The 15,969-nt window shown below is 41.0% G+C and overlaps 1 protein-coding gene across 2 annotated transcripts in view; it reads left to right on the top strand.

Annotated features, from left to right (window-relative positions):
- Positions 1-15,423, top strand: part of LOC101559037 (glutathione S-transferase A4) — a 33,204-nt gene extending 17,781 nt beyond the window's left edge. For both annotated transcript variants that reach the window (XM_055136301.1, XM_055136302.1), the window contains exons 3-7: positions 807-858; positions 1,643-1,775; positions 4,187-4,328; positions 12,040-12,171; positions 15,145-15,423. In XM_055136301.1, the coding sequence (XP_054992276.1) occupies positions 807-858; positions 1,643-1,775; positions 4,187-4,328; positions 12,040-12,171; positions 15,145-15,267 (582 nt within the window). In that variant the 3' untranslated portion in view covers positions 15,268-15,423. The remainder of the gene's footprint in view (positions 1-806; positions 859-1,642; positions 1,776-4,186; positions 4,329-12,039; positions 12,172-15,144) is intronic.
- The last annotated feature ends 546 nt before the right edge of the window (positions 15,424-15,969 follow it).

Raw genomic sequence — 15,969 nt, 5'->3', positions numbered from 1 at the left:
GATGCTGGGAATCAAACCCGGGTCGGCCGAGTGCCCTAACCACTGTGCTATTGCTCCATCCCCAAAATACCCTTCGTTTTAATGGGAGTTAGGGACTGGGAGCCCTGGGAGCTATTCTGGAAGCATCACAGGAATTTAAAAGATTATGGTGACTCATAATGACAGGTCTCATTTCCCTGACCCTGAAAAGAACCTCCAATTGTCGGGAAAAAGGAGTCAGGAGAGGCTGCTAAAATTCAGGGCTGGGACAAATGGAGACGTTACTGGCACCCACTCGAGTAAATCGATGAACAATGGGATGACAGTGATACAGTGATACAGTGATATGGTGACTAATTTGATAAAGGGAGAAAGGAAGTCACAGCCTGATCATGCTCTCAGGGATCAGCTGCCTTTTTGGGCTCCTGACGCCTCTTCCATGGTACCTCAGTCTTATTCCACTTGTGACTGCCAACTGGAAACTTAGGGCCAGCTGCAATCCTCTCTCTTCCACGCTCCACTCCCAATTCTCTTCTGAAGTGTTTGCCCTATGGGGATTAAAAAAAACATATTTATTGAGAGACTGTGACTTACAATACTGTTAACGGCAGTTTAAGCACATACACATTTTAACACCACACCTGCCACCAAGGTATACGTTTCTCTCCACCGTGGCAATGGAGGGAAGTAGATAAAAATTTTTATTCTGGAAGCTGTTGGGCATGTTATAATCTCTCTCTCTCTCTCTCTCTCTCTCTCTCTCTCTCTCTCTCTCTCCTGAAAATCTGAAAGTTAAGATAACAACAGTTTCTTTATCTTTTATCTAGTTTGAAGAAGAATTTCTTGAAACAAGACAACAGTATGAGAAGTTACTAAAGGGTGAGCCCGATTTATTCAATATTACCTTATTAGTGTCAACTAAAATAAAATACCATTGCTGCATAAATGAAAATTTTAGTTTTTACTTTAGGGTTAAAGTTTAGCATTGTGACTTTTCTTTTTCCACTCTGGAGAAGTGGAGAAGCTCGAGTTCTCTCTCTCTCTCTCTCTCAACTTATTTCAATAAAATTACTTTACCTCACTGAAAATTTTTTTGATTTAGGGGCTGGAGCAATAGCACAGCGAGTAGGGTGTTTGCCTTGCACACGGCCGACCTGGGTTCAATCACCAGCATCCCATATGGTCCCCCGAGCACCGCCAAGAGTAATTCCTGAGTGCAAAGCCAGGAGTAACCCCTGAGCATTGCTGGGTGTGATCCAAAAAAGCAAAAAAAATTTTTTTTTAATTTAAATAAAGTTTAGAGCTGCATACAGAAAGAAGATAACACAGAATTTCACTTAGCTATTTCCCCCAACCATAACATGCAAAATTATAGTTTCTGTATTATTTTAACAGGTGGGCTATTGGTAATAGAAGAGAAAGCGTACATTTAAACTAATCGAAGGGGAACAAACCATTTATCTTTTGGTGAATATTTTGCCATTTCTAATATCCAAGTTGACTAAGAAAACAAAATGCATTTGAACCTGAATATCTTTATCTGAAGTGGAGGCAGTTTGGATGAAAACACAAAAATTATTTGCAAAATTAGAAGTTGACCCTCCTATAGGCTTGTTCCCACCAGGGAAGAAGAGCTTTTAACCTCTTTTTGCTCAAACCACAGATGAACGCCTGCTTTTTGGTCAAGTGCCTATGGTGGAAATGGATGGAATGATGCTAACACAGACCAGAGCCATTCTCAGCTACCTTGCGGCCAAGTACAACCTGTATGGCAAGGACCTGAAGGAGCGAGTCAGGTACTGCGGGGCTCATGCCTGCATAGTGAACCCCTCCCACAATGTGAATTTTTGAAATTACAAGTGAAATGATGTGTAATAAAACCCATTTCATTATTAGTTTTCTTACTTTTTTTTTACTGAATCACCATGTGGAAGGTTACATAGTTCTCAGGGTTATGTCAGTTATACAATACTCAAACACCCTTCCCTTCACCAGTGCCCATATTCCATCACCAACCAGCCCAGTATACCTCCCGCCCCCTCCCGCCTCCCCAGTCCCCGCCCTTGTAAGTGATAAGTTTCACTTCGTTTACGCTTTATCTTGATTACATTCCATGTTTCAACACATAACTCACTATTGTTGCTGGAGTTTCCCGCCCCCCAAAAAGACAGTCCTACTGCCAAGGAAGCATTTGATAGTTAGCTTTCCATTGCTGAGAATGTAGAGATATTAAGTCCCGCTGTTTGTTACATAACTTTTCTTTTTTTTCCCCCTCTTCCCACGCCACCGAGTTCATGCCTGCTTGGTAATCCTCATAGTATAATTGACGCCACGCTGCCTGACAAAGGGAAAAAACCCGAGAAAGATGGTTATTTCCCGTCATCAGCTGGCGTGGGGCTATGGCTTAGTTGATAGTCTAGCAGAATGTCTGCAAGCAGTTTCTGGAACCAAAAGTAGTGCGCTGGTATCGGCCCCGGCTTGAGACTCCACCAGAGTCCCGCTGTTCCATGTACATAATAATTTTTTTCCTTATATCCCGTTCCCACGCCACCAGGTCTTAATGGACATCATACTATGGCTAACGCCATGCCGCATTTCTTCCCGAGAAAGAAGGATATTTCTTCTCCTCAGCCGGTGTGGGGATATGGCTTAGTTCTCATTCTAGAGAGATGGCTACCACTTTGATTGCCTTCAATATTTCAACAAAAGGCTTACTATTCTTGTTAGGATTTCCCCCCAAAGTCCGACCCATTAAAAAGGAACCATTTCATATTGCTGATGATTAGAGGACATTAGGTCGTGCGGCCGCTGATGCGGCTGATGCGGCCGCGCAGTTTTGGGTTTCTGTATAAAGTCCAGGGAAAGTTCTGCCAGAAATTACATCACTGCAAACTTTTACCCTTTTATGATGCTCATAAGATGGAAAAACCTAGAGAGAGATACCCTTCCCCGCTGTCGCAGCCTGACGTAAACTCTCAGTTCACATTCTGGAAGTATTCCAGTGGGCTGCTGGTGTCCAAAGTAGCTCTTTTGGGTTCTTCGATCATGCTCGAGCGGCAGCAGCGGCAAAAGGGGCATGCATGTGGGTTCACTGGGTTTAAGTATCGGCAGTGGTCGGGGGCCGGTACCCCCCCACCCCCTGGGATCTCCTGTGCGTCCTGCCGCAGCTGGATCGGTGTCTCCATTTTGTGCTCAAAAAGCGGTGAAAGCTGTGCTGTGCCCAGGAGGGAGGAGAGAGAGAGGTTAAAAAATAGAGAAATACCCGGCCCCTGCTGTCGCAGCCTGGCGTAAACTCTCAGTTCACATTCTGGAAGTATTTCAGTGGGCTGCTGGTGTCCAAAGTAGCTCTTTTGGGCTCTTCGATCGTGCTTGAGCCGCAGCAGTGGCAAAAGGGCACCCATTTCATTATTGAAGAATTAATAGAAACAAAGTTTCCTAGGATATATTTCTGATCACAAAAACATGACCAAATCTCTACATGAAGACCACAAACACTTCCAATATTAAACAAAAATCTGTACACATTATTCATCCATGCATGCATTTTCCACCAGAGCTAGTACAATGGGTAGAGCAACTACTTTGCATGTGGATGATCTGGGTTCAATTAATGCAAGCATTTATGGTTCCCCATGCATCTTCAGGAGTGATCGCCAAGCAAAGAGCCAGTAAGACTTGAGCACCACTGGGTATGGTTCAATGCCCTCTAGTATGGTTCAATGCCCTCTAGAACATTTCTAGTATGGTTTCCATTAGAGGATGCATCACACCCACACTCATTCAGATGGGGCCACTTAGATATGTCAGTAAACCAAACGTTTCCCCATTTTGGAGGAGGAAAATCCACAGAGACAACGGGAGGGAAGAACTAACTCCCTGGCTATAGGAAAAAATCCTCTCTAAATAAATGAAAATAACCTGTGAGAATAGCTTTGTACTTTTGATAAGTGTCATTTATTGAGATTTTAAAATTATAAATACTCTAATTGTTTATTTTAGATTTCAACTTAAAGAGGCACACACCACTTTATTCAATAGACGTTGAGATCACCTGGTTTGTGCTGGTTTCTGAGTGTGGGAACTTTAGGGGGGCGGGTATCATTAAAAGTCATTTGCTCCAGTATCTAGTTATACCCCAGCAGGGATGAATGGGAACAGCCCCATCCCTGAAGTTTGCTCTCTAATAAGCCACATGGTGCTTTGTCAGGATCGACATGTACGCTGACGGGACCCTGGACCTCATGTTGATGATCGCAGTGGCCGCGTTTAAAACCCCCGAGGAGAAGAAAGAAAGCCTGGCTCTTGTAGTGAAGAAAGCGAAAACCCGGTATTTCCCTGTGTTTGAAAAGGTAGGCTGCAAAAACCTGGCACTTACATTTGTGGGGACTAGCAGGGGTGGAGCATGCTGATAAGAATATTTAGAGAAGCAATATCGGAAAAAACAGAAGCCTTGTTGGGGCCAGAGCAATGATGCAGTTGGTAAGGTGCCTGCCTTGCATGCCGCTGACGAAGGTTCAATCCCCAGTACAACTAAGGGCCCTCTGAACCCTGCCAGGAATCCCTGAACACAGAGCCAGGGGTTTACAGTCAGGTGTGGTCCCTCCCAAAATGAACAAAAATGCAAACAAACGGAGGGCGGGGGAGGGGCAGGGAGAGAACAATAGAAATTGTGTTAGAACTTTGCTGCCTTTGAACCAAAGGATTCCAGGACAAGTGGAGTGGAAACATGTGAAACTTTCGACAGTAATTTCAACAGACAGAACAAACAAAGTGCAATGAAAGGAGAGCACAAGCCCATTCTCATTTTTCTTTCTTTCTTTCTTTCTTTTTTTTTTTTTGCTTTTTTGGGTCACACCCGGTGTTGCACAGGGGTTACTCCTGGCGGTGCTCAGGGGACCATATGGGATGCTGGGAATAGAACCCCGGTCGGCCGTGTGCAAGGCAAACACCCTACCCGCTGTGCTATCACTCCAGCTTCTGGACACAAAAAGTTAAATGTTGTAAATCTAATCTTTCTCAAAAGTAATATTTCAACTCTGAAGCAAAATCAGTAACAAATATGTTAAAAGGTTTTCAAATATTTGCTAAAGTGTGAGAAAGAAATGATTTGTGTCCATTTTGACTCTTCAGATTGAGGGATGAAGGTTGGGTTATGTTCAGTGGTGCTCAGGGGCTACCCCTAGCTCTGTGTTCAGGGGACTATGTGGTACCAAAACCAAAGTCTCTTAAAGTTACAACTTTTCTGGGGCTGGAGCTATAGTACAGTGGGGAGGGTATTTGCCTTGAGCTCAGCTGACCTGGGTTCAATCCCCAGGTATCCCATATGGTCTCCAAAGCACCATCAGGAGTTGTTTCTGATCACAGAGCTAGGATCAGCCCCTGAGCATTGTTGGGTGTGGCCCAAAAACTAAAAAAAAAAAAAAAAAAAATTACAACTTTCCTGAAGTCATTTTGGAGAAGAGAGCAGTTACAAAATCAGCCTTTTTCAGTACATTTGATAAATTTTCAAACCTAGGGAGTAAAAGCATGTAACATAGTAAGAAAGTCTTTGTACCATGCATAGGGTCCTCTAAACAAATATTTTCAGGGAAAAATAAGTCTGGTATTTTTTGCTTTAGTTTTAGATTTGGGAAAGAGTGATTTGTTATTAGCTAAGTTATAATTTAGCCTTCTGCCCATTTCAGATTAGTAGAAAAATAAGTTCCTATTTGGGAAACATGTAATGCTGGGAAGGGCAATGCTGAAACACCTTTCATTAAAAAGATAAATATGACTACTTGAACTATGTTACGTGTGCTCTATGCCACTGTAGATTTTGAAATCTCAGTATTAATGCTATTCTTCCCAAGACACTTCAAATAACTTTTTTAAGTCAGAATCTAAGTGAAGTTCACTCATTCAATTACATTTGCCACACTTGGAAGTACTCAGAGCTTACCCTACACTCAGAGATCACTTTTGGTGGGATTCAAAGGACCTCATGGGGTGCCGGGGATTGAATTCAGGTCAGACTATAATGGCAAATAAGAAATTGCAAATGAAGAAACTATGTAATGAGAATTATGAAACTGTAATGAGAACTGAGACACTGAAACCAAGCCCAAGGTCAGCCAGAAAAGAGAAGAAGAGGTTTTTATTATTATCATTATTATTTTTTGCTTTGTCTGACCCTAATCAGGTAGGATAAAGGCCCACTGGATGAATGGGAGAGCATGAGGCCTGCCAGAGTTAGGGGAGTGCATGGAAGGCCACACAAGAAGGTGACAATAAATGGGCAAGAGATAGTGACATAGACATTTCTTGCTTGTTTTGGGGGGCACCTGGAGGCTGGGAAAGATGCTTCATTTTTTTCTTTTTGTAAATTATAGCTAACTCCTAGAGAAGAAAAAAGAGACCCTCTAAGTAGATGGGGTTCCAAGTCTCTCTCTTTTGACCTGGGGTCCTCAGCGCTGAGCTTCTAATAAATTCACTGTCTTATCCTGAGCTGTCTCTCTGTTCATACGCAGCTCGAGCCAGCACAACCAGACGCATGCAAGGCAAGCGCCCTACCCACTGTACTCTCTCGCTTATTTGCGTTCACGCTTGTTGAGATTTTCACAGTCTAGATTTCACTAATTGCAATATCCTTCTCTAGTTCCAAGATTTTCCTTCGACTGGAATTTAGAATTTAAAGCTTGACCAGTTTTGGGTTTGATTATTTTGACCAGACTTTATTGGTGATGCCAAGTACATCATTAAGGAAGTAAAGTGCATATTGTTCAGTTGTCGTGTATGTGTGTGTGTGTGTGTGTGTGTATGGTGTGTAATTCACATTTCAATATTCTTGTATGTTATTGTGATCGATGACAATGTTTAGACCTTTGATTTATTAGTGAATGCAAAATGTTGACATCCCAATCTTGGCAGTCTCTTTTCATTGATTAGCTAGAATACTTTCTATGAAATAAATCTCCCCAGCAGGATATGTTTGAGGTTACTCTGGTTATGTAGGAATGAAGGATAATACTGAGTTCTTTCTTTTAATTCATCAATTTTCAAAATTAATTAGCTATCTAACATCTTCAAAGAAGGCCAGTGAATTAATTATGTGAGATAATTTATTCTTTATGAACCCTTATGATAATTATAATGATTAATTATTAACTCTTAGCATAATAAAAATGACTTCCAAAATTTACTAACATAGCTTAAAAATGTTTTGGAGGGAACCACACCCATCAGCGCTCAGGGACCATGCCAAACATAGGCTCTAGTCAAACAAGGGCTCCTGCCTCTAAAGGCCATCACCCCTGTTCTCAGACATACCCATGGTATGTCGCCATTTATTTCTGACTCCTTAACTCTCTTTGCAGCTTCCTCACTATGTGACAGGACAGGACAGCCAGGTTAAAACCTTGTATATATATTGTATATGTACTTCCATCTCTACGTCTATCGTCAGCCATTTCTTCAAGAGCTCTGGTTATTTTCATACTTTCTGAGTCTTTCAAATTATGATACTTCTGGAGAAGGATAACATTTGTAGGACTGTCTAGGATAAGCAGACAGAGGCAGTCAGGAGAGACTGCTCGGTAAATCCATCACTGTGATCCTTGCTTGACAGGTCCTGGGGTTCACATTCTTTTTTTTTTTTTTTTTTTTTAATTTTTTATTGTGGAAAGTTACAAAGTTACAAAGTTTTCAGGTTTAAATCTCAGTTATACAATGCTCGAATACCCATCCCTTCACCAGTGCTCATATTCCACCACCAAGAATCCCAGTATAGCTCCACCCCGCCCCCTCACACCCCAAACACCCCCACGCCCCTAGCCCCCCCACCCTAAGCCCCCCCCCCGCCTGTGTAACTAATAAATTTCACTTTACTTTCACTTTGATTGCATACAATATTTCAACAAAACTCACTATTATTGTTTGGAGAGTCTCTCCCCTAAAGTCAGACCTGCTGAAAAGGAAGCATTAGGTAATTTGTTTTCCATTGCTGAGGATGAAGAAGTGTGAGGTCGAATGACCACACTTAGCGGCCTCTCAGTTTTGGGTTTCTGTAATTTAGTATTTTAGTAACTAAGTCCAGAGAGATATCTGCCAGAAGTTGCATCGTTGCCAACTTGTACTTCTCAGTTACATTATATTCCACATATGAGTGCAATCTTTCTATGTCTGTCTCTTTCTTTCTGACTCATTTCACTCAACATGATACTTTCCATGTTGATCCACTTGTATGCAAATTTCATGACTTCATGTTTCCTGACAGCTACATAGTATTCCATTGTGTAAATATACCAGAGTTTCTTTAGCCAATCATCTGTTTTCGGGCACTCTGGTTTTTTCCATATTGTGGCTATTGTGAACAGAGCGGCAATGAACATGGAAATGCAGATGTCATCTCTACTATACCTTTTTGCCTCTCCGGGATATATTCCCAGGAGTGGTATTGCTGGGTCAAATGGGAGCTCAATTTCTAACTTTTTGAGAATCGTCCATATTGTTTTCCATAAGGGCTGAACCAGTCGGCATTCCCACCAGCAGTGAAGGAGAGTCCCTTTCTCCCCTGGGGTTCACATTCTTAGACATTCATGCCCAGCAGTGAAGCCTAACACTCCGGTTGATGCATTTTGGCCTCGCCATTCTTCATGAATTAGAGGTTGGATTACTCAGAACACTCAGTTGTTGAACTATTATATTTAACTTGTGGTTGAATTTTTTTTTTAATTAGAAGTTTTTTCTTTTTTTGGTTGGAGTTGTTTTTGTTTTGTTTGGGGGCCATACCCAGCTGTGCTCAGGGCTTATTCTTGACTCTGCTTAGGGATTACTCCTGGAGATGCTCTGAAGGTTCTGGGAGATCAAACCCAGATCAATCGCATGTAAGGCGGTGCCTAATTCCTGTGTTACCTATCAGGTGGCATTGGATTTTTTAAAATAACATATCTAGCATATCTCCAGAGAATCCTTTGACACAGTGAAACTGTCTAATTCATTCACATCCTACTTACTCTTCCAGAAGTAAATAGATGTTAATATTCTTGAGCCTACTCATTGCTCAGGGCTATGTCACTTCTACTCATCAAGGATGTGCTAACTAATTTAAATTATCTTAGATGTAAATTCACAAATTTCCTTGTGTTAAATTTAAAGAGAATATTTCTGTTATATGTCACCTGACAGATCAGAGATACAAGTTTAGTGTTCTATTTTAGTGGCCCAGTATTTCTACTTTTTAGTGCTTCATAATAGCACTCTATTATAAAGAGCTATAGGCTTTTGAAATGAAATAAGCGATATTCTTTCTGCAGCTTTGGAATAGAATTATTCTCTGTGTGACGGAAGGAAGGAAGAAAGAAAGGGAAAGAAAGAAAGAAAGAAAGAAAGAAAGAAAGAAAGAAAGAAAGAAAGAAAGAAAGAAAGAAAGAAAGAAAAGAAAGAAAGAAAGGAAGGAAGGAAGAAAGAAAGGGAAAGAAAGAAAGAAAGAAAGAAAGAAAGAAAGAAAGAAAGAAAGAAAAGAAAGAAAGAAAGAAAGAAAGAAAGAAAGAAAGAAAGAAAGGAAGGAAGGAAGGAAGGAAGAAAGAAAGAAAGAAGGAAGGGAGGGAGGAGGGAGGGAGGGAGGGAGGGAGGGAGGGAGGAAGGAAGGAAGGAAGGAAGGAAGGAAGGAAGGAAGGAAGGAAGGAAGGAAGGAAGGAAGGAAGGAAGGAAGACCCTGATTAGATTCTTTTATGTACCCAGATAACCAAACTGATTATACTATATTAAAAAAAATATTTTCTTTGATGCATTGACTTAATGCTGCATTGTAAAATTGCATAGGTTCAAATCTTGCAGTTAAAGATTTAATTTTATATTTGAAAACAAGAAATAAGCTTTAACAATTTGTTTTGTGGTCACACCTGGCTTCGGTCAGGGATTACATGGGGTGCCAGAGATCTAACCTGAGTCAATATGTACAAGGCAAGTGCCTTAACCCCAGAACTATTTCTCTGGCTCCTTAGTGACTATTTTTTTTTAAATTGAATCACCATGAGATATAGTTACAAAGCTTTCATGTTTGAGTTTCAGTCATGCAATGATCGAACACTCATCCCTCCACCAGTGTACATTTTCCACCACCAATGTCCCTAGTATACATCCCTCCCCCTGCCTCTAAGGCAGACAATTACCCTCTTACTCACTCTCCACTTTTGAGCATTATGGTTTTTAGCAACTATTTTGTAGAAAATAGACGTTCATATTATTTAAAAGGTGGTGACATCCTCACCCAAAAAATACAAATATTAGTTATTTTATGTATTCCCTTTCAGTCTTTTCAGTATAATTTTATCTTCACATATTTAGATAATTGTAAATATACTGTTAATTCATTCATTTAAAATATTTTCAAAAGCAGACTATTAACAAATGTCAATTGTTTTCTTGCTAGTATTTTTTTCTTTAATTTTCCTGCTTTGGGACTTTTTCTTTCTCGTTAAAACAAATTTATACTGATGGATGAAGTCACCTTTGGACTATAACCAAATATTACATTTTTTCCTTTCCTCTTTTCCAGAGGCAACTGCTGCCAGGAATTTGAAGCAAAGTCTGTTTTTAAAAATAGAGACCTCATTTTGTGTGGTTTAAAAATTTTTAACTGAAGTAGATCTTATAATATTTTTGTGTGCTCACTACCATTCTATTTAGCTATTCTACACCTTGCATTTAAAATCAACTTTACATTCTAAAATTATCCTTACATATATTTTATTATGATTAATATATTTATTTTAGTTTTGTTTGCTCTTATTGCTTTACATTTGCAAACCCACCTTTCTTTCTTTTCAGCTCCCCATTTCATTTCTACGTACTGTTAGATTAATCGATTATCTTTACTCCTAATTTTTCTCAGAATCATTTGGAAGATAGACACTTTTTTCTTAACACTATTCATTAATCACTGTGTTTCTCTCAATAATTTGAGAATTTGAGAACTCCTCTAATTCTTTCCTTATTTTTTATATGTTGAGTGATATTTATTTTTGTTTTGGGTCACACAAAACAAATTTTGACTGGGGGCTGGAGCGATAGCACATCAGGTAGGGCGTTTGCCTTGCACGCGGCCGACCCGGGTTCGATTCCCAGCATCCCATATGGTCCCCTGAGCACTTCCAGGAGTAATTCCTGAGTGCAAAGCCAGGAGTAACCCCTGAGCACCGCTGGGTGTGACCCCCCCAAAAAAAAAAACAAAAACAAATTTTGACTGGAGTGATAGCACAGCGGGTAGGGCATTTGCCTTGCACATAGCTGACCCAGGTTCAATTCCTCCATCCCTCTCGGAGAGCCTGGCAAGCTACCGAGAATATCCCACCCACACAGCAGAGCCTGGCAAGCTCCCCATGGTGTATTCGATACGCCAAAAACAGTAACAACACGTCTCACAATGAAGACGTTATTGGCGCCCGCTCGAGCAAATTGATGAACAACAGGATGACAGTGCTACGTACTACAGTGTGCTGCTTGAGTCACACCCAGTGATGCTCAGAGGTTACTCCTGGCTCTATGCTCAGGAATCACGGAATCACTCCTGGTGGGGCAGGGGGGACTGTATGGGGTTTCAGCAATTGAACTTGGATCGGGTCGACCGAGTGCAAGACAAGCTCCCTCCATTGTGGGGAAAATTCTTATTTTGCTACTTAAAGCTGCATCCAAGGAATCTTTTAACTCACGGGATGGTAGTTTGATTTCCTCGGGATAGTAATAATGCTCAGGACCGTGTTTCTGACATCTCCTTGGTGGCTTCTACTTGGGGTCTAGTAGCCAGCATCTAGCTAATTTTTTTGTCTTCCTCTGCTGGTGGGAACCAGTTTCAAGCTCACCACAGGAATGACTGTTTAGCACCTCACGCCCAAAATTGTCTTGATATCACTGACAATTTTCCAAAGATTGTGTCCACGTACAGAAATGGATAAGAGAGTAATTTCTTCCTGTCCTTGCCAGCATTGTTGAATATTATCAAGGAAAAGATTCCATGATTGTTAAGTATCTAGTCAGGCAAGATAATCATTAATTTGATTTTTAAAATGATTTTTCTTTCAACAGATCTTGAAAGATCACGGAGAGGATTTTCTTGTTGGCAACAAATTCAGTTGGGCAGACATACAGTTGTTTGAAGCTATATTGATGGTGGAAGAACTCGATGCATCTGTCCTTTCTGATTTTCCTCTACTACAGGTAGTGTATTAACATCCATGCAAAGTCCAGGAATAAATCAATAGACACACAGACTGAAATAAAATATGTTTCCAGCTCAAGCACAAAAGAAGTTTAACAAGACTGTCTTAAGGCCCATTCCTTTATTCCGTCTTGATCGTTTTCTGCTGTTCACACTTTCAGGACTGTTCGGAAATATATGTTAAAAAGGGAAAAAAGCAGATCATTTTTAAGGACCTAGAATGTTGTTCAGTGGTTGAATTCATGCTTTGCATTCCTACGGCCCTGGGTCTTGTACCACAAAACAGAATAAAAAACACATTGACTTTCACTTCTCTCTCTCTCCAGCCCCTTATAATTAAATCAAAACAAACCAGACCAACCAAACTCCCATTTTCCTGGAAACATGGAGGAAAGTTTAAACCATTATTTGGTTATTTTGATTTCTCACACAAACGAGGAATGCTTACCTTTGTAAGTGTTCTGAGTATCTTTTCTGATGACCCAGGGCTGAGCAGACTGGGGGATTTCCATCCCTAGCTGCAGATACAGCTCTGTCTTCTAGAGCTTCCCAGATGCTGGGCTCTCCACAGGGGCCCCTGAGTGCCCGGACTTCTCCCTAGATGGTGCTGCCCATCACTGACACTGGCCTGGTCTTACCTGCTTCTTTCAGTTCTTCGGGAACTTTTTGCTTCATAGGTGTCTGTATGTGTTTGTAGCTTAAAAATAGATTGGTCAGGGGCTGGAGTGATAGCACAGCTGGTAGGGTATTTGCCTTGCACACAGTCAACCCGGGTTTGATTCCCAGCCTCTCATATGGTCCCCTGAGCACCGCCAGGAGTAATTCCTGAGTGCATGAGCCAGGAGTAACCCCTGTGCATTGCCGGGTGTAACCCCCCCCAAAAAAAAAAAATTGGTTAAAAATTTTTTTTAAAAAAGTAATGTGGAGTTCATGCCCAATTCAATCAGCTTAATCAATGACTGAATAAATAGCATACTTCTACATTAAATTTTTAAAAATAGATTGGTTTATTTGTCTGCCCTCCTCTTCCCTTCCCTCTCCTCCCCTTCCCTTTCCTCCCCTTCCTATCCTTTCCCTCCCCTCCCCCCCTCTCTCTTCCCCCCTGCCCCCCCCCCCAGTTCCTGTCCCCCTGCTCAGGTCTTACTCCTGACTCTGTGCTCAGGGATGACTCCTAGCAGGGCTGGGGGGCCACATATGGTATGGGAGATTGAATCTGGGTCAACAGCATATAAGGCAAGTGCCTTACCGAGTACCAAGTACTGTCTCTCCAACACCTGAGATTGTTTCCTTATGACAAAAGGAATGGAAGTTTACATAGCTGCATTAGACTGTTGTAACAATGAAGGAAGAAAAATAACCATGTAGATGTAACAAGATGGATTTTTTGGGATTTTATTTTATGTTTTTTCCCCAAGTTAAGATTATACTCAATTAAAAAAAATTTTGTTTTTGTTTCTTTTTGGTTATTTTTTGGCCACACCAGTGGTGCTCAGACCTAACTTCTTTCTGGCACTGTGCTCAGAGATTACTCCTGATAGGCTCAGGGGACTGTATAGGTGCTGGGCCACCGTCCTATTCCTTAATTGCTTTTATTTTGTTTTATGATTAGTTTATATTTGTGCATTTGTTTTCTTTTGTACACTTCTGACTTTTTTATCACGCAGGTACAAGAAAATTTGAGTACTAGTTTCTCCCCCCCTCTCCCTGTTGTAACACTAAATGGAAAACCATATGTATTCTTTTCTATTCCAGGACACTTTTTATTTTATTTTGCAAAACAATTCTAGAACTAGTTTCTTGCCAAATAAGAAGAAGACTTTGTTTTTTCTTTTTATACATTTTGTTTGCATGTTTGTTTATGATCAACAGTCAGGAATCACTTTTAAGCACCATGTGTGATGCCGAGAATAGACTTGGGGTGGGCTATATGCAAGGCACATAAATGCCTTAACCCCTGCACTATCTCTCTGTCCCTTATACAGAACACTTTGAATTGCTGGATCTTCGCAGGGATACACCTTAAGTTATACCTCAGTTTTCTTTTCCTGGAAACAGTTCATATCCTATTTTCCATTGTTCTACATCCTTGCAATTCTTACTTCGCTCCTTTATTATTATAATGATATCTTTATTATTACAATAATATATAATATTATCACGATCACAAAATTCCGTTAATCGTTGATTTCTAGAGTGGGTTCAGTAACCTCTTCATTCGTCCTTTCCCTAGGATCTTAGAAGTCTCTCTCGACTCAGCCCTCCCAATGATGTAGCACTGGAGGCTCTTTCAGGGTCAGGGAAATGAGATCCAGCTTGTTACTGGATTTAGCATATGAATACACCATGGGGAGCTTGCAAGGCCATCCCATGTGGGCAGGAAACTCTTAGAAGCTCATATATTATAAACATATAATATTTATATAATATTATATATCATATCACTGTCATCCCGTTGCTCATCAATTTGTTCGAGCGGGCACCAATAACGTCTCTCATTGAGAGACTTATTGTGACTGTTTTTGGATAATCATTATATATAGTACGACACCTTTATTATTCACGGATAATGGATTTCTAGAACCGGACTTTATAGATCAAAGGCTATGCATCTCTTAGAGTCTTTGATATTACACTTCTAATTATAACAGTTTTCCGGTTGTTGGATTGTTGTTCTTGTTTTGTGGTGCTGAGAGGGAAGCCAGGGAAAGCTTCGCACATGCACGGCAACTGCTCTTCTGTGGAGCTACACTCCCAGCTCCTCTGAGGTATTTTAAATAAAATTTCTTCATGCTTCTGAAACACACCAGCAATTGTGTAAGTTTTCCCTAAAACATTTGGCAAACATGTACGGAGGAATTAGCTTAATTAATCCTTAAGTGCACAGTCTAAGAATTGTTTTCTGGCGACCAGTTTTAATTTTCCTAAAGGTTTTGACTGCTGCTAAGGGCCCTGTTTTCTGTTTCTTGTTTCAGAAGTTTAAAACCAGAATCAGTAACATCCCTAACGTTAAGAAGTTCCTGCAGCCTGGGAGTCAAAGGAAGCCGCCCCCAGACAGCCGCTATGTGTCTGTGGTGAGGGAAGTCCTGCAGTTCTAAGGCTTCTGGTCTGAGCACCGCAAAGAGGAGCAACTTGGTCACCTCGTCAATATGCGTCACCACCTGAGCAGTGTAGATTGTAGAAGTAAAATGTCTGCAAAAAAAATAAATGCATCATCATAGGATCATCATAGCATCATCAACAGCAACCCCTAATTAAATACAATATAAAACCATCTGTTGAGAGCAATTGTTTTTGTGTTGATTTGGTTGGGGGACCACTCCTGGCAGTGTTCACTCCTGGCCTAGAGCTCTGGGGTCACTCCTGATGAGGCTCCGAGGACAGTATGTGGTGTTGGGAATTGAACCAGGGAGGCTGCATGCAAGACAAGGGCCTTACTCCTGTACTATCTCTCAGGCCCTGAGCAACTTCTTGGATTGCTGTAGCTCCGTGGAAGAGCATTTGCCTTATATATATGTGAGGCTACAGGTTTGATTACCAGCTCTACCCTAAAATACATGACAAGTTCTAAGATAGCAAGGTCATTTATTTTTTTCTAACTTTTGAAAGTTTACATGGACTCTGAGAATGGCCTGAATTTTTTCAAGGTCATCTTCTTAAAGCATTTGCTAAGCCCCATGTGACAGCTGTGGTGGCGGGGGTGGGGGGGGGGAGTCCAGAGACACATGTTTCACCTCTTGTGCTCTCCTTCAGGCTCCTGAACAATTGTCTTAAGCATGCCAATTGTGGGTCCTGGTCAC

The sequence above is a fragment of the Sorex araneus genome, chromosome 4 (assembly GCF_027595985.1).
Source record: "Sorex araneus isolate mSorAra2 chromosome 4, mSorAra2.pri, whole genome shotgun sequence".
Lineage (NCBI taxonomy): Eukaryota > Metazoa > Chordata > Mammalia > Eulipotyphla > Soricidae > Sorex > Sorex araneus.
This window is presented reverse-complemented; position numbering and strand designations above follow the sequence as displayed.